The sequence below is a fragment of the Dermacentor silvarum genome, chromosome 1 (genome assembly GCF_013339745.2).
Source record: "Dermacentor silvarum isolate Dsil-2018 chromosome 1, BIME_Dsil_1.4, whole genome shotgun sequence".
Taxonomy (NCBI): Eukaryota; Metazoa; Arthropoda; class Arachnida; order Ixodida; family Ixodidae; genus Dermacentor; species Dermacentor silvarum.
In genome coordinates, this window is record NC_051154.1 from 25,958,960 (window position 1) to 25,974,750 (window position 15,791).

Consider the following 15,791-nt stretch of genomic DNA (forward strand, 5'->3'; position numbering starts at 1 on the left):
AAAACTCCCTATACAGCTTTCTGTTGCTCAATACATGCTACATACAAGTGTTTTTCCAAGCGTGAAAGAAGCCCGTAAATACACACAAAATTGCTGCGCGCCTGGCCACACTAGGAACTTTGCGTGTATTTGCAGGCTTCTTTTACGCTCGGAAAAACACTTGTATGTAGCAACAGAAAGCTGTATTGGGAGTTTTTCATGTTGCTCTACAATTTTCTCATTGACACTTTTCATCTCATTATAATATTTGAAAAGTCAATTAATTAAGACTAATTATGTAAATTAGGAAGAATGCAAAAAATCGGTGTATCTCCAAGCAATGGCAAACAAAAGTACCTTGGTTCTGTCCAGCTACGTAGAATTTGCATATTTTAAAATCTCGGTGCATGATAGTTGGGACACCCTGTATATGTATATGAATAAATTTTCTAACCAGTGAATATCACCACTTCAAGAGTAAAAAAGGGCCAATCTTCTTAGGTAGTGCAATAAAGGTGTCTTTTTTTTCTGCAACACATTATTAGCAGTGGTGAACATTAGTAAATGTAACGAAACCACTCATTAACTAGTAATTAGTGTATCAGCTAATTAACATTCATTACTTTAGGGTACTGTTTGCATCTGTGAAGTGGAAACCAGTCAGTGTTCAAGGAATGTGCTTAGTAGAGACCCTGAGCTTTGAGTTACTATAAATTGGTCCCTTTATACAATAATGTTACTTGAGCCTAGCACAAGTTTTGAGATACTTGTCTTCAAAGTCTTCACAAAATTCTATGGTATTCTGTAGTTTAGTCCTACACTGCACAAGAAAAGCTTTGTGATAAGTAAGTGTAAGGCCAGTACATTTCTCTGTCAATCTTTTGTAGGACTATTTTAAAACTGGTGTGTGCAGTGCTTACTCTGTGTGTTGCCCACTTTAGCCTTCACCACTGCTGTATCAGCACTGATTTTGCCGGCCCCTACTACAGAATCATTGTGACTTGTGAAACATACATATTGCTTTTTTGCATAAGAAATCAGTTGCCCTCAACATAAGCAAACTATGTCATCCACTAAATAGATAAGCTATACACAGCACAAAAAGTACCATCAAATGTGCTGCTTCCACTGTGATCATTCGACAGAAGAAACTTTAGAGGAGAACCTGGAACTAAAGTTCAGTCACCACATGAAGGACAGGGTGTTCAACCTTCATGGTGGTTATCGGCTGACTTTTGTGCCATTTTGTGCATACTGCTCTTGAATTGTATGTCGTAGCAGTGTTTACTCGCAAGTCTCACTGCCATGTGACTGCATAAGTGCACCAGCAAAACAAGTGCAGTTACATGTATGTGGAAAGAACCCATTTTGAAGTGTTTATTCACTGCTGCAGTTCAAGCACACCAGCCTCCTTCATACTATCCAGTTCGTACAAATTTGTGAGCTCCGTTCGTGCGCTGGCTCCCTGGTGCATTCCTCCAGCTGACTTATCCTGCTCCACTACTGGATGACTACTTATATTCTTTAGCTTATTGCTGAGTGAAGGCTGTGTAAGGATGCTTATGCACCCTCAGGGTGAAAAAGTGTGTGGTCTTAATTTTGGTGCGTTAGAGTGATGAAATATAGCAGCTGAATGCTGATTACTATCAGATAGCCTACCTAAATCGTTGCATTGCCTGCAGTTCAGCGGTCTGGCATCAGTGTAGTCCAGCACACTCAACAAAGTGTCAAGGCCAAATCTGAAAAATGCAGCTACTAAGCTTAATCCCGGTTTCATCTGCATTTTGTTAGAACGAAATGCTTTAGTGCAGTTGCTAGAAGTGCAAGGTCAGAATGAGCAGACACCTGCATTGCTTTGGCTGGTGCCACACAGTGACAAAAGTGCAAAAATCTATACTAAGATCTGCGTTACTTCTCTATTTTACAGTGTCATCTGATGATTCCGTCTATGACTCTCTCTCATGAATGTCGTTGGAGTCCACAACAGACCTGATGTATGAAACTGCTGCGGAGATTACTCCAGAGAATCACTCTCCTGTCCCTGAACCAGCAGTGATAGCCTCACCTAAGGGTACTTCCGAGTCCCTCGAGGCCAAGAATTCTTCACAGGCACTTACTGCAGAGTCTGTCTACAATAGCATTGCTTCCTCTGCCACTGGAACCCCCACAGAATTAACTCCTGTATCTTTTGCTCCTGGCCCTAAGCAGATAAAGACAGGCCTTAAAACAAGCACCTCAAAGATGTTGGAGACAGAACGCACTCCAAAGGCTGCGACTGCAGAGTCCATCCACAACAGCATCATTTCATCTCGTGCTGAGATATGTGCACAGGAGACCATTTTAAGCTGTACTGCTGCCTCTGAATCAAGAAAGTCAGAATTCCAAAACAGGTACCTACAAGTTCATGGAGACAAGGCGCATTCGGAAGGTGACGGCTTCAGAGTTTGTCTACAACAGCATCATTTCCTCTGCTGCTGGAACAGTTGCAGAGGGAAACTATGTAAGCTCTACTTCTGTCCCAGAGCCAACAAAGATACGTTTCCCAACAGGTGCCTCAAAGCGCTTAGTGACAAAGTGTTCCCCGAAAACCATGACTGCTCTGTCTGTCGACAGCAACATTGTTTCTTCTGCTGCTGGGAAAGAAGAAGAGGTGACTCCTGGAAGCTCTACACCAGTCCCTGGCCTGACAAAGACAGGCTCCCTCAAAGGTTTTGGATAACTGGCACCTCAAAGGTTTTGGATAGCAAGCACTTTCCACAGACTGCAACTGTGGAGTCTGACCATAACAGTGCCATTCCCTCTGCTGCTGGAACAGCCACTGAGGTGACATCTGTAACCTCCACTACTGTCACTACTGTCCTTGAACTGCTAAAGATGAGCGCCTCTACAGGCACCTCAAAGGTTCTGGATATCAAGCGCACCCCACAGGCTGCTTTTGTGGAGTCGGTCAATAATAGCATTATTTCCTCTGCTGCTGGAACAGCCACAGAGCTGCAGAATCCCACTATGAGCTCTGCTACTGTCCTTGAACTGCCAAAGACAGGCATTTCATCAAGCACCTCAATGATTTTGGATAGCATGCACACTCCAGACTACTATTGTTGAGTCTGTCAACAACGGCATCATTTCCACTGCTTCAGAAAGAACTGCAGGGGTGCCTCCTGTAAGTTCCACTTCCATCCCAGAGCAAACAAAGACTAGCTTCCTAACTGGCACCACCTCAAAATTCGTGGAGACCAAGCAGATCCCAAAGCCTACGACTGTAGAGTCTGCCGAGAATGATACTTTGTCTGCTACTAGAATGACTGTAGAGGTGATTCCAGCATGCTCTGCTCCTGTGCCTAAGCCAGCAAAGACAGACTTACCTGCAGCCACTTCAATGACTTTAGAGATCAAGGGCCTTCCTAAAGGAACAACCACAGAGTCCCTCTATGAGAGCATTTCCTCCTTCACTTCTGTCGATGATGTCAGCGTCACTGTGGGAGATGAAGTACAAGGCAAAATAATGTGAGTCTATGCAGATGCCTTTCAGCATCTGTACTCGACATTGGAGTACAGAGTTCCGTTGTGTCATATGATGCCATATGCATCATATATTGAGCTCAGCTTTATCTTTACTTATTCAAAATGACCCATTAATCATGTTTTCAGGAGAATCTTCCCAAAATATCTTGGCCAAAATATTTTCTCGCTATGCGAGCAGTCTTAATATAGGAGAATGTGGTAAATATTTCTATACTAGTAGACTAAAATAATTTGACCCTAAGAGAAGTGTGAGGTTGTTAGAATTATCAGGTGGATATAATTTTTTGTTAACATTGAGTAGAGCTAGGAATGTTCCAACCCATCACTTTTTTAATCAATATGAATATGCTATTAGCAGCAGCCGACTCTGCTTTAAAAATTTAGTAGACACGTGAAAGGTTTCAGTAGTCATACATCAAGAAGAGCATCAATGGAGAGCACACTTCTAAAGGCCTACAAGGATTCCCCAATGCAATCTTAATGTGATGATGGATGCAATTTTATCCAGTTATGGAGCCTTTACGTAGAGCGCTAAAGTCAGCAGAAGTTGCCATAAGAAACATTGAGAAGGCTGTCCACTGGCTGCTGTGGTGGCCACCCACTCTATGGAGATTCACTGCAAATTTGGTAGTTACCTACATGCTTCTGGATTTTAATGCGCACCTGTTGGAGCCCTCACCAGTAAGTACACAAGGTCTACTCATTGCCTGCAATGTTTCACCTTGATGCCTCTTGTCTGTCTGTGGTGTTCATTAGATACACCACTGACCACATTGTAAAAACAAAAGAAAAAGTCTTTCTTTCCTTTTCCAATGGCGAGTGTACACCTTAAAAGAAATGTATTTTCAACCACGTTCTTCCCTTGCCAGACGAGCTTTTGTCAAACCCTCAATTATAAAATTTAGCATTGGTCTCATTGTAGGTCATCTTGTATTTGACATGAATATTTGAATTTGTAAAGCAGATGAATACTGCTGTGAAATGTGAGGCTTAAAGCACTTATTGAATATATTGTACTGGTGGCTTTGGCAGGTGAAACTCCAGAATCTAATATACTGTACTGGTCTTGAATATTTAGAGCATATTGTGGGCGCTATTTGTGCATATCGTCGTTGTCATTTGTGCATACGACTCATCATTATCTTATGGTTCGTGCGGTGCTTCAGCTCTGTCTCGGGCAGCTGCTCTGAAATAAAAGCATCGCGTCTGCCAACATCTCACAAGTGGTGGAGGTGCTGGCTATCGATCCCAGTACCTCTCGCATTATAAATTGTTAGCCGGCCTTCCCTGGGCAGGCCAGAGGACATCTGATATAAATGAAATGTGTGGTCATTTCCCAATACAGTTGGCAAAAGATATCACAAATGATGGTTTGTGATGGAAGGGAGAACGCTACACATTAAAAGCTTATTTTAACATTCCTCAAGGGAATACATGAGTGAATTAAGAGACAATCTCCTTTCTCAATTTTGAGCACCACTTGCATAGTTTTTGAGTAACAGCTTTATCGACCTTCATACCAGAACTGAAGCCACTGTATAGAAGTTGGTTCACTGTACATTGAAAAAATGCAATGCATTTATTGTGCCGTGCCTTCTGCACCAGCCAGCAAAAATGTGTTGGAAAAAGAAAACTTCTACAGAAAGCTAGTGGCTGCTCTGGGGAAATAATTCTAACATTTTTCAGTATTTGTTAGTTTGATATGGTTTTATGTAGTCAGACATGTGCCAATTCAGTTAGAAACAAGCTTCATTCAGTCTACAATTGTATGTTCACCTCATGAGCAGTTTGATCCAATAGGGTCTGTTTTTGTAGGTACATCTATTGACACACAAATTCATGCTTATGCTGCAACCAGTGGCGCACCGATGGGGGGGGATTCGGAGGTTGTAACCCCCCCCTGAGGCCGACTTAACCCCCCCTTTTGTTTAACCACTTTTCTTTCTTTACGCATTTGAGTACTGCAACTAAGATGTAAGACGCGCAATCGTCTGCACACTCGCAAAAAGCGCATTTTTTGACAATTTCCTGTGAAGAAATCGAAATTAGTGCTGTTTAGATGGTATTGGCAAACTGTCAACCCCCCCCTGGCAGAGATCCTGGGTGCACTACTGGCTGCAACATTCTGCCCTTTATATCTGATATTACTTACACACTAAAGAGAGAAAGGATGCATAGAAAGGCAGGGAGGTTAACCAGATGTAGTTCCAGTTGGCTACCCTGCATGGGGGGAAGAGGTAGGGGGATAAAAAGAGGAAGAGTGGAAGGGGGAGAGAGAGAAAGAGACGAGCACAAACAAACATCGTACACTATAGAGCCGTAGGGGACGGCGTTCTTAAAGTCTATCGTGAAGGCCCATAGACCGTAGGAACCTTAGTAATGCGAGTAAGGCCTTATGTGCGGATGTTCTGTCGGAGCACTGACCTAAAGCATTTAGTTCCGTTAGTGGATGATTGTCCAATTGGTCCAACACTCTGCACAACACATTTGTCTTTCGGCATTATAGCTCGGGCAGACACTGATAATGTGTGCAAGGATCTTATCATTGTTGCACATGTCACACGTGGGGCTGTTGGCCATTCCAATAAGGAAGGCATATGACTTAGTTAATGCAACGCCTAGCCACAGACGGTACAGCATGGTCTGTTCACGTCGTGGTAATCCAGGCGGTGGATGCATCCGTATATCCAGAGACAACGAACGCAAACGGCACATGATGAAAGTGTATCACAAATCACAGGCATTACATGGTTTGTATTCACTACAAACTATGTAATGCCTGTGATATGTAAGGATAATTTATCGTAGAGTTATCAGCAATAGGTATAGGTGCAGCTGATTCAGTGCAGCATATTGCAGCTTTCCAAGCACAATTCACTTTAAAATCAGGTTTGTTTGCCATAAAACGTGTAGCCCGTATTTAGTTTGGGGGGTTGGGGGGGAGTAGGGGTAGGGGGAGCCGATATGCTCTGGTAATTTTTAGTGGAGCTTTTGCTTTCCTCGGCCACTGACCAGTGAATGTACCACTTGATATTGACCTAGTATTCTTTGTTTCCAGAAATTTCAGGGGGAAAAATGACACCCGTGAAGGCAGTAGCGCACCCAGCATTTCTGCCAGGGGAGGGTTGACAGTTTGCCAATACCATCTAAACAGCACTAATTTCGATTTCTTCACAGGAAATTGTCAAAAAAATGCGCTTTTTGCGAGTGTGCAGGTGATTGCGCGTCTTACATCTTATTTACAGTACTCAAATGCGTAAGGAAAGAAAAGGGGTTAAACAAAAGGGGGTTTTAAGTCGGCCTCAGGGGGGGGGTTACAACCCCCGAATCCCCCCCCGTCGGTGCGCCACTGCGTGAAGGGTATATACAGTGCTCACGGATTGAAACACGACAGGCAAATTTTGTGTAGAACGCTCTTTCTGTGCAATTACTCGAGAGTACCATGCCTTACTGCTTCGAATATGGTCACGAAAAGTGACTTGGACTAAGCGTACGAGTCGAGATTGCGCCGATGTCACACAAACTACCGCCGCTGCAAACAAAAGTATGCACATTGGTTAGGCCTAAATCGTCGCATTTCAATCCGTGAGCACTGTACAAAGTTGCAATTGGTTAACTAGCTTCTTGACATTTCTCATTCATGCTAGTTATGCTAATCTTCTATTGGCTCTGTTCCATTTCTATGTGGGGTTCTGTCCACTCCATTCTCTCCATTTTCAAGGCTTTTAGGTACCCTTCATTAATGTCAAGCCACCCTTCTTTGGTAAGCCTAATTTTCTCTTGCCATCAACATCATGCCATCCTCCAGTCTACTTGCCACTATCGCCTTTTCTCGTTATTTGACAAACATTGTGGTCTTCCCTCTTGAGCACATGCAGGTATGTTCATAACTCCATCATCCAAATTCATTCCGGAATAATAATTCCAAATTCTTTGGCACTCATTTTCACTCTGCACATGTTTTTTAGCATTTGCTCTTGCCACAGGCAGCAATCATATTGCTGCTTTGTTGATATAGCTCTCAGCTCCGTTTATGTTGAAACCATGCACTTCAGCCTTTTTTAACCTTGACTTTGATATAATAAAATGCCTCTTTACTTTCTGCTATCATTGCTGTGAAAGGAATGCCTGTGTGACACGCACAGGCACCGAACGGTACACAACTTGGTTCTAAAAAACTGCAGTAAACAGGATATTCTTACAGCAATGCATTATTAGGAGCAATGGAAGTCTGGAAGTATTTAACAAAGTTGTTCATTAGTCAATTTTTGTTAATGAGTTGAGTATGTGTTTTGATAAGAATTATGCTACCTGCCACAGGCGATTTTTATCTCCTGACTGGAAGCAATCCTCCAACATGTATACGTACAGTGAAATCTCGATATGACAACCTTCAGGGGACCACGACAAATTAGATAGCGTCGACACCACTGCGCATGCGCGAGACGCTAACTGATTTAGCGGCAGCCCCAAAAGCAGCCCCAAAAGCTTTGCGTCAACAAACATGGCGGCACCCACCGAAGCGACGGCTCTCCGAGTACCAAACTCGGCTTGATTCGTGGTAACACGTGAAATTCGTAAGCTAGGAGAAGTGACTGCGGTTATCGCTTTCTCTCAACTAACGTGTGTAATGAAGATTGATTCATTAGACGCCGCTGATTCCGAATTCGATTGTCGATTTCATGGCTCGTAGGCCTAAGGTGGATTAGCTTGGCTGGTGAAGGAAGGCACGTCTGGGCACGTCAAGTTGGTTACTCAAAATTAGGCGCAACAAATCGCTTGCTGCTATTAGTATAACCCCTCAATTGTAATTAAACGCAAAACCACGAAAGTCAAAATTACTCTTCCTATCTTAAAATGGTAATGTTTATTCAACACCATCGGCTTAGCCAATGGCGTAGCCGGGAGCAGTCGGCAGCGCGCTGTCCGCCGGCGGAGAGCGCGAGCTCCCGCCGGCGTCCCTGGAGAAAAAAAAAACGTCGGCGTAGGTTTCAGCGCCGCTGACGCCGCGCGGAAATTTGCAGCTCTCCAGCAAATTTTTGTACTAAAACAAACTGACCAGCGACAAAAATCCCCGTAAGGTGACTCACACGATCTCAGAACAGCGATAAAGAAACCACATGAGTGTCATCGTCTGCATATAGCAGCAGTAACCACGTGCGGTCGGCAAGGTGTCGTCTGCTCGCGACAAGCCAGCTGCTTGGCTCCCGGCCGCCGCGCGCCGGCATGTTTACAAGGATCGCCCGTCAGAGGCGCTCGTCTACCGACTGGTGGGCGAGCGCAATTCATAAAATTCATTCATAAACGTATGAACTGGCAAAGGGTCAAACAGGAATGCAAGGAGCATTTATGGCTAAAAGGGAAAGTTGCAGGACAGCAGACACTCCTTGGCTTTGTATACCTGTGGACAGGAGCAAATGCCAAAGAAGAAAACAAAAAAAATGCTAGAATGCATATCAAGTGACATTAATGAGCTAGGAGAAGGGTGCGAGATTATTATACTAGGAGATATGAACGCACACATAGAAGACATGGACGGGTACACAGACTCAACAGGCAACATGATGCTGGATATGTGTGAAATGCATGACTTAGTTGTATGCAACAGTACTGAGAAGTGTGAAGGGCACATAACATGGGAGGTAGGAAGCCTGCAGTCGACGATAGATTATGCACTAATGTCACATAGGATGCACGATAGGCTAAATGTAATGAGCATAGATGAATATGGCTCCAGAAGTCTAGGTAGTGATCACAAACGTATTAAGGTGAGTTTTAGAAGGGAAATGAAAGTAGGTAGGAGGCAAGATGAACAACCAGGTGGGATATTTTACTCGGAAAAGCAGCTTGAAATAGCAACCCAGCAAATTGAGGAATTAATTTCAGAGGATACAAAAACAGAATGGACATATGCAAATTTAACAGGACTATTTGAGCTAGAGCTTACTAAAGTACGAGTCAGGACAAAAGGGAACAGAAGACGTAAACCCAAGAGCTGGTGGGATGAGGAGGTTAAGAAGGCCATAGAGAAATGTCAGGAAGCATCCAGGGAACACAGATATTCAAAGCAGAGGGGTGAACCAGAAGCTGATGTAGGCAGAAAATGGAATAACTTTTTTAACTGTAGAAGGGAAGCATCCAATTTGATCAATGAGAAGATCAGAAGAAAGGGGAGCCAATGGTTGTCAGAAGTAAACAAAAAGGATAGAAAAGCAGCGAAGAAATTTTGGAAACATCTCAACTCCTTGAGTAATAAGACTAGCCTAGAGCAGAGGTTTATAGTTACAGCTCAAGGTGTTCGACTAGAGGGAGATGAGGCAATGGAACATATAAGAACAATGATGACAGAAAAATTTAAAGAACGAAACATAGCATGTGCTCAATCAGGTGAGGATGCACTAGTCAGTGCAGTGGCTCCACTGGCACAAAGCGAGTGGGAAAGGGCAGAGAAGAGGGTTCCTAGTAGCACGTCGACAGGTCCTGATGGCATCCCAATTATGTTGATAAAGACATTGGGCCCAAAATCTAAGAAAGCATTAAGAGAGGCAGTGAGCAAAATGATAATGGACGGTAAAGCCCCCCCCGGGTGGAGACTGAGCAGGATGAGTGTGATATATAAGGGAAAGGGGGACAAAGCCGACATAAACAACTACCGTCCCGTAACAGTGACGTCAGTGGTTTACAGGGTGGTGATGCAGATTATAAAGGACAGACTGCAATCATGGGTGGAGAGCGAGGAGGTGCTGGGAGAACTACAAAATGGGTTCCGAAAACAAAGAAGGTTAGAAGATAATCTGTTCTCATTGACACAGTGTATTGAAATAGCAGAAAAGGAACACAGGCCCCTATGGCTTGCCTTTCTGGATATCAAGGGAGCCTATGACAGTGTAATCCAAAAGGATTTGTGGGACATACTTGGCACTCTAGAGGTGGAAGATGGAGTAAGAAATCTTTTAAAAGATATCTATAAAAGTAACAAGGTGCTTATAAAATGGGAAAACAAGGTATCTGGGCCTATAGAGATACAGCAGGGGCTTAGGCAGGGGTGCCCTCTGTCACCTCTGTTGTTCATGCTGTATTTACAAGGATTAGAGAAAAAATTAGAGAGGAGTGGACTTGGCTTCAACCTTTCCTATTTCAAGCAAGGAGAATAGATTAAACAGTCATTACCAGGACTGATGTATGCGGATGACATTGTACTTATGGCTGACAGCAAGGAAGACTTGCAGAGATTAATGGACATCTGTGGTAAAGAGGGAGATAGCTTAGGATTGAAGTTTAGTAAAGAAAAATCGGCAGTCATGACTTTTAATGATAATCAGGGCCGCGAGCATAGGATACAGGAGGTTACGCTGGAGGTGGTGGATAAGTACAAATATCTTGGAGTGTGGATAAACAATGGGGCTGAGTACCTAACGGAACATGAAAAATATGTGACGGCTAAAGGTAGCAGAAATGCAGCTGTGATGAAAAATAGGGCACTGTGGAATTACAATAGGTACGAAGTGGTGAGAGGGATTTGGAAAGGGGTGATGGTCCCTAGTTTGACTTTCGGCAATGCGGTCCTGTGCATGAGATCAGAGGTTCGAGCAAGGTTGGAAGTTAAGCAGCGAGGGGTAGGTAGACTGGCTCTGGGAGCACACGGAAATACACCAAATCAGGGGGTACAGGGTGACATGGGATGGACGTCATTCGAGGGCAGGGAAGCCAGCAGCAAGATAGAATTTGAGGAGCGATTGAGAGAAATGGCAGAAAAGTGGTGGGCAAGGAGAGTTTTCAGTTATTTGTACATGAGGAATGTTGATACAAAATGGAGGAAGCTGACCAGAAAACTGTCAATCAAATATTTGGACTGCAGGAGGGGTGCAAACCAGGAAACAGTGGTTAAGAAAAAGGTTAAGGAAACAGAGAGGGGTCTGTGGAGGACGGGGATGCAGACGAAGTCAGCACTGGGAACATACCGAACTTTCAAGCAAGAAATTGCCAAAGAAAATATCTACGATAATTCTAGGGGAGGCTCTTTGTTGTTTGAAGTCAGGACGGGAGTATTGCGGACTAAGATGTACCGAGTCAAGTACCAAGGTATAGACACGTTGTGCTGTGCGTGTGGAGAAGAAGAGGAAACGGCTGAACACCTCATACTTTTCTGTAAAGGGCTTAACCCTACAGTGCAAGGCAACGGGGCTAATTTTTTCAGGGCATTGGGGTTTAGGGACAGTGAAGGCAAAATAGACTTTAAGCGAGTAGAAATAACCAAACAGAGGTTATCTGATTGATGGATAAAATCAAGGCAGGGGTGAAATTTCACCCACCACAAAGTACAAAATATGTTAATAGTCATGGCTAGGTGGCGTATTGCCACCGCCCGGTTTAAAGGGTTCAGCCTCATCCATCCATCCATCCATCCGTAGGGGAGAGAAAAATCCGAGGGTAGGGCAGCGAGTTCGCGGCTCATTTCCCAGGCATTGTCTTTATAGGAGGCGTTGGTTTATTTTAATATTTAGAATAGTTTTTCTTTGACACCGTAGTGGCGCTGCCAGCGCAAGACGCTATTCGCAAACTCAAAGCCCTATTCAAAATTCTTCACTCTTGCATGCCCCAGTGCTAACACCCGCAAAGCTCTTTGGGCCCCAAACTTTTGGGGCCCCTATTCTAAAACTCTCTATTGTTCGTTATAGTGAAAGCCACCAAATTAAACATTTCGACATATCAACCTATCGGATGATCAGTTGTAACCGTATGAGCTATCCATGAAAACGTCGCTGTTGGCTCTCGGCCCGCGCTGTTGCTATTTTCCTTAGATTCTGCCGCCACGCACCATCGAAGCACTGTATAGTAAGAGCACTGCTGCTCACAGCGCGGCCGCCGTATCTTGAAAGCGATCCAGCGATCTGCGGTGTGGGCGAAGTGCGCGCCCGCGCAGGCCTCATCTTCAATGCGATCTGCGATGGGTTATAAAGTGCATGCGCCGAGTGCCGGTAGCTTCGTATGCGCTGGGCTTTCGACGTTCGCGTTGAAGCGAGACGAGAGACAGCGCGAGGTTCAATTTGCCCGCTGCTGCTGGCGCGCTTTCTCACCCCGGCGTTTTCACAGCAAGTTTCCGCGGTCATCGAGCGAGATGTGTTCATGTTTACCTCTGCGCGCGTGACACCGTGCTTGTCTATTTAGTTAGTACGCGAACATTTACAACGTCTTTATACAGCCCATTAGACTACTATCCTTGCTTAATTCGTATTCTCTAGCTACTAATTTGCTATTGCAATCGATGCTTCACCTTTTGGGCGAAACTGCGACTTCTTTGTTTATTTTTCACATTCCTTACCGTGGACATCGCAGCTGTCCCACTCAAGGTGGGCACTAAACTATTCCAAAGCGCAAGCGAGTGTGAATGACACCATCCGGAAAATGCAACCGTGTGGCATCCCCGCGAGCATGGCGGTTACATTTCTTCGCACGCGTAGCTGGTATGGCCGCAGAATGAAGTGCAAAAGGAAGAGGCATGCAGGGCGAAAGAAGAGACGCACCTCCGTTGCTAGGTGACACCTGGGCGGAATGGGATGGAACATGTGCTCATAAAACCTGAAACATCATATTCGGTCGTTTTAAAAATGTTGTGTCCTGGGTATACATTTATTCGCGCCTTATTAGCACGCGAAATACAAAGTGTGCCACATGATGCGACACCAAAGTGACTTGAATAAGCTCACTCCGCTCACTACTGGTCATTGCGCATGCAGGCTGCAATCGTCACGTGCAATGCGCAGATCGCTACCAGCGGAAACCAACAGCCAACACCGACAGCTTGCGTTTGGCTGGCGGCATCCACTTTCTGTGCCTTTGTCTGCTAGCCCACTGTTCAGGCTGCTGTGAAGGACACACAGAAATCTCATAATCCCCAGATTTCAGAATATTAATTCATAGTACTAAGGCGTTAACATGACACAGAAAATGAATAATGATCGTTATTCTGAAAAGTTGAGTATTCTAAAGTTTGTAGTACTTAAATATTTTACATTGAACCTATAAGCAGCCAGCAGGGGATTTCTGAAAAGTTGATTAATGTGCTGTTCGTAGTAAGAAGGTTTCACTGTAGTAAGTGTGGCAATAATCTAAAAGTTATCCATGTTCTTCACACTTAAAAAAGTGTATCCTTGGGGACTTATCTTGTCCCGCATTAATAATCGTCATCTTTCGATCTTAATTGTGTGCCTTTCCTTTGTTTAATACTGTGCCCCCAGTACTTCTAGGTCATGAACAGCGTGCGCGTTATCGGCGTGACATATAACATTCTCTGCAGGAAAGTATCGAGCGCAGAGTTTTCAAGAAAGAAAATGCAAGCAAAAGGCAGATGACGATTATTGTTGTGCGACAAGATAAGCCCTAAAGGGTGCACACTTTGTTAAGTGTTCTCTAGTGCCCCCTTACGCATATCGCAAACACGTACCTCTGCACCCAGCATTTATTGTGGGAAATGAACTAGCTGCCTTTGAACTTGAAAACAGTTTTAAACTTTTTAGCTGAAACAAACGTCCCGAAAATCATTTGGCCAGGATATTTGTAGCATGTGCGTGCCCACGAGCCCTTGCCTTTCGCCTTACAGTGTGGCTTTACGGCAGTGCGCGCCGTGAAATAGGTATGAATTTCAGCCACTTTTGCCAGGGAATAAACATCCATATCCGAAAGTAATAACGATAGTATATAGACACTTTTCATAATTTGAAAGTGCACTTCTCTGCAGAGCAACATTTGCCGAACTAATGGCAACACAGGTCATTGTAAGTGAAGATGAAGTGCAAACTGCACACACTGGGGCTTGGCTCTTGTTCATGTTCCCATCAAGAGAGCCACGTCTACATTTTCCATGTATAATGCAAGCAAACTATGCTTGTACACGCTGTTTGCAAAGTGACCATGATACCATTAGTTGGGCAAACTGCCTTACAAAAAGCTAGCTTTACAATTTGATTTCCTTCCAGACTGTTTCTTATTTTTAAGGAATCCAAGTGTGAAGTTTTGAAAACCAACTCTGGTATAAAAACAAACCAAACCATGACCTCACTGTGCCACGGGTAATTTCGCTCGTGCAGAGTCGGACAGTTCTACAGGGGGGATACCTGCAGCAGCTGTCAAGGAGGAGCCCATGGAGACAGAAGAATCCGAAGAAACCAAGAAAGTAGGCCACACCTAATCGGTTGGGGGCAAGTACTCTGCCTGCCCCTGAGCTGTGCTCTTCAACCCATTGAAGCTTCAGTGCCGGCCGTTGTGCAGGATGAAGCAGAGTCCGAAGACTAGGAGATGATTCGGGACCCCGCCTTCCTCCTGTATGTCCTCGAAAACCTCCCTGGCGTGGACCCCTAGAGTGAGACTGTCCACAACACAAAACACTTGGAGAGCTCACCAAGGGAGACGCGGCCAAGAAGGATAAGGGTGCCCAAGATAAGGGCAAGTCAAGCAAGGATAAGCAGTAGCCTGCACTGTCTGCTTGACTTGGCCCTGCCTTTCTGCAGCCAACGTCCTTTTTTTCTACCACTAGCGGTTTAAGACAACACAAACTAAAATAATAAAGGCATGCTTCCCGTTATTTGCGGGATGTGCAGTTGTCATCCTACAAATGTCTGTCTATTTGTCATTGTCGATCAGTTTCTATCAACTTTTTTTCATGTCATGGCAGTAGAATCGACAGTTCATTTAAAACTTCTTGTGCAGTTTTTTATTCCGCCCGCTTTATGTGCACACTGCATTCACACGTTTGCATTAGTTTCAGTGCACTAAGCTAGTCAAGCTGGCCCCCATCAACAACATACACGAAAGCAACGCGCGCCTATTACATGGTCCTGCCAGTTTTGATTCGCTGACGACGTTTCATAACTAGGCCTCTGTTCAGCCTCGTTGCAATAAGTCGGTGAGGAAACAGCTAGCGTTTAGCTAGCGAATACTTCCCCCCCCCCCCCCCCAAAAAGAACAACCAGCCGTAATCTGCAAGGCTGAGTCGCGGAGTTGTGCTCCCAGAAGCTTCAACTTCTGTATCCTGCAGAGCAAACGTCTGGATGAAGATAGGCAAAATGCTACAAGCAAACTTTATAACGTGTAATTTTGTCTTGGATATATTGTGTAGACATATCAATACTCACTCACATAAACATAAGCTTACCGATTCTAGTAAATGAAAGGTTAAGCAAGAACTGACTTTTCAATGTTTAGAATAGAAGAAATGTCATTTTTTGGTGCAAAAACTAAGTGAGTTTACTGGAAGATGACTCATCTCCTGATGAATGTAAAAGAAATGT

At 44.3% G+C, this 15,791-nt stretch overlaps 2 protein-coding genes across 2 annotated transcripts in view; both read left to right on the top strand.

The window, feature by feature from the left end:
• LOC119458239 (26S proteasome non-ATPase regulatory subunit 4-like) overlaps positions 1 to 15,116 on the top strand; it is a 56,623-nt gene extending 41,507 nt beyond the window's left edge. Inside the window, 1 exon segment of the mRNA XM_037720071.2 lies at positions 14,980 to 15,116. The gene's annotated coding sequence lies outside the window, so the exon portion shown is untranslated.
• On the top strand, positions 1,945 to 15,116 carry LOC119458249 (uncharacterized). The gene is made up of 3 exons (XM_037720079.2): positions 1,945 to 3,486; positions 14,592 to 14,677; positions 14,773 to 15,116. The coding sequence occupies exon 1, from the start codon at positions 1,945 to 1,947 to the stop codon at positions 3,082 to 3,084; it is 1,140 nt and encodes a 379-aa protein (XP_037576007.1). The 3' UTR covers positions 3,085 to 3,486; positions 14,592 to 14,677; positions 14,773 to 15,116.
• Positions 15,117 to 15,791: the final 675 nt, after the last annotated feature.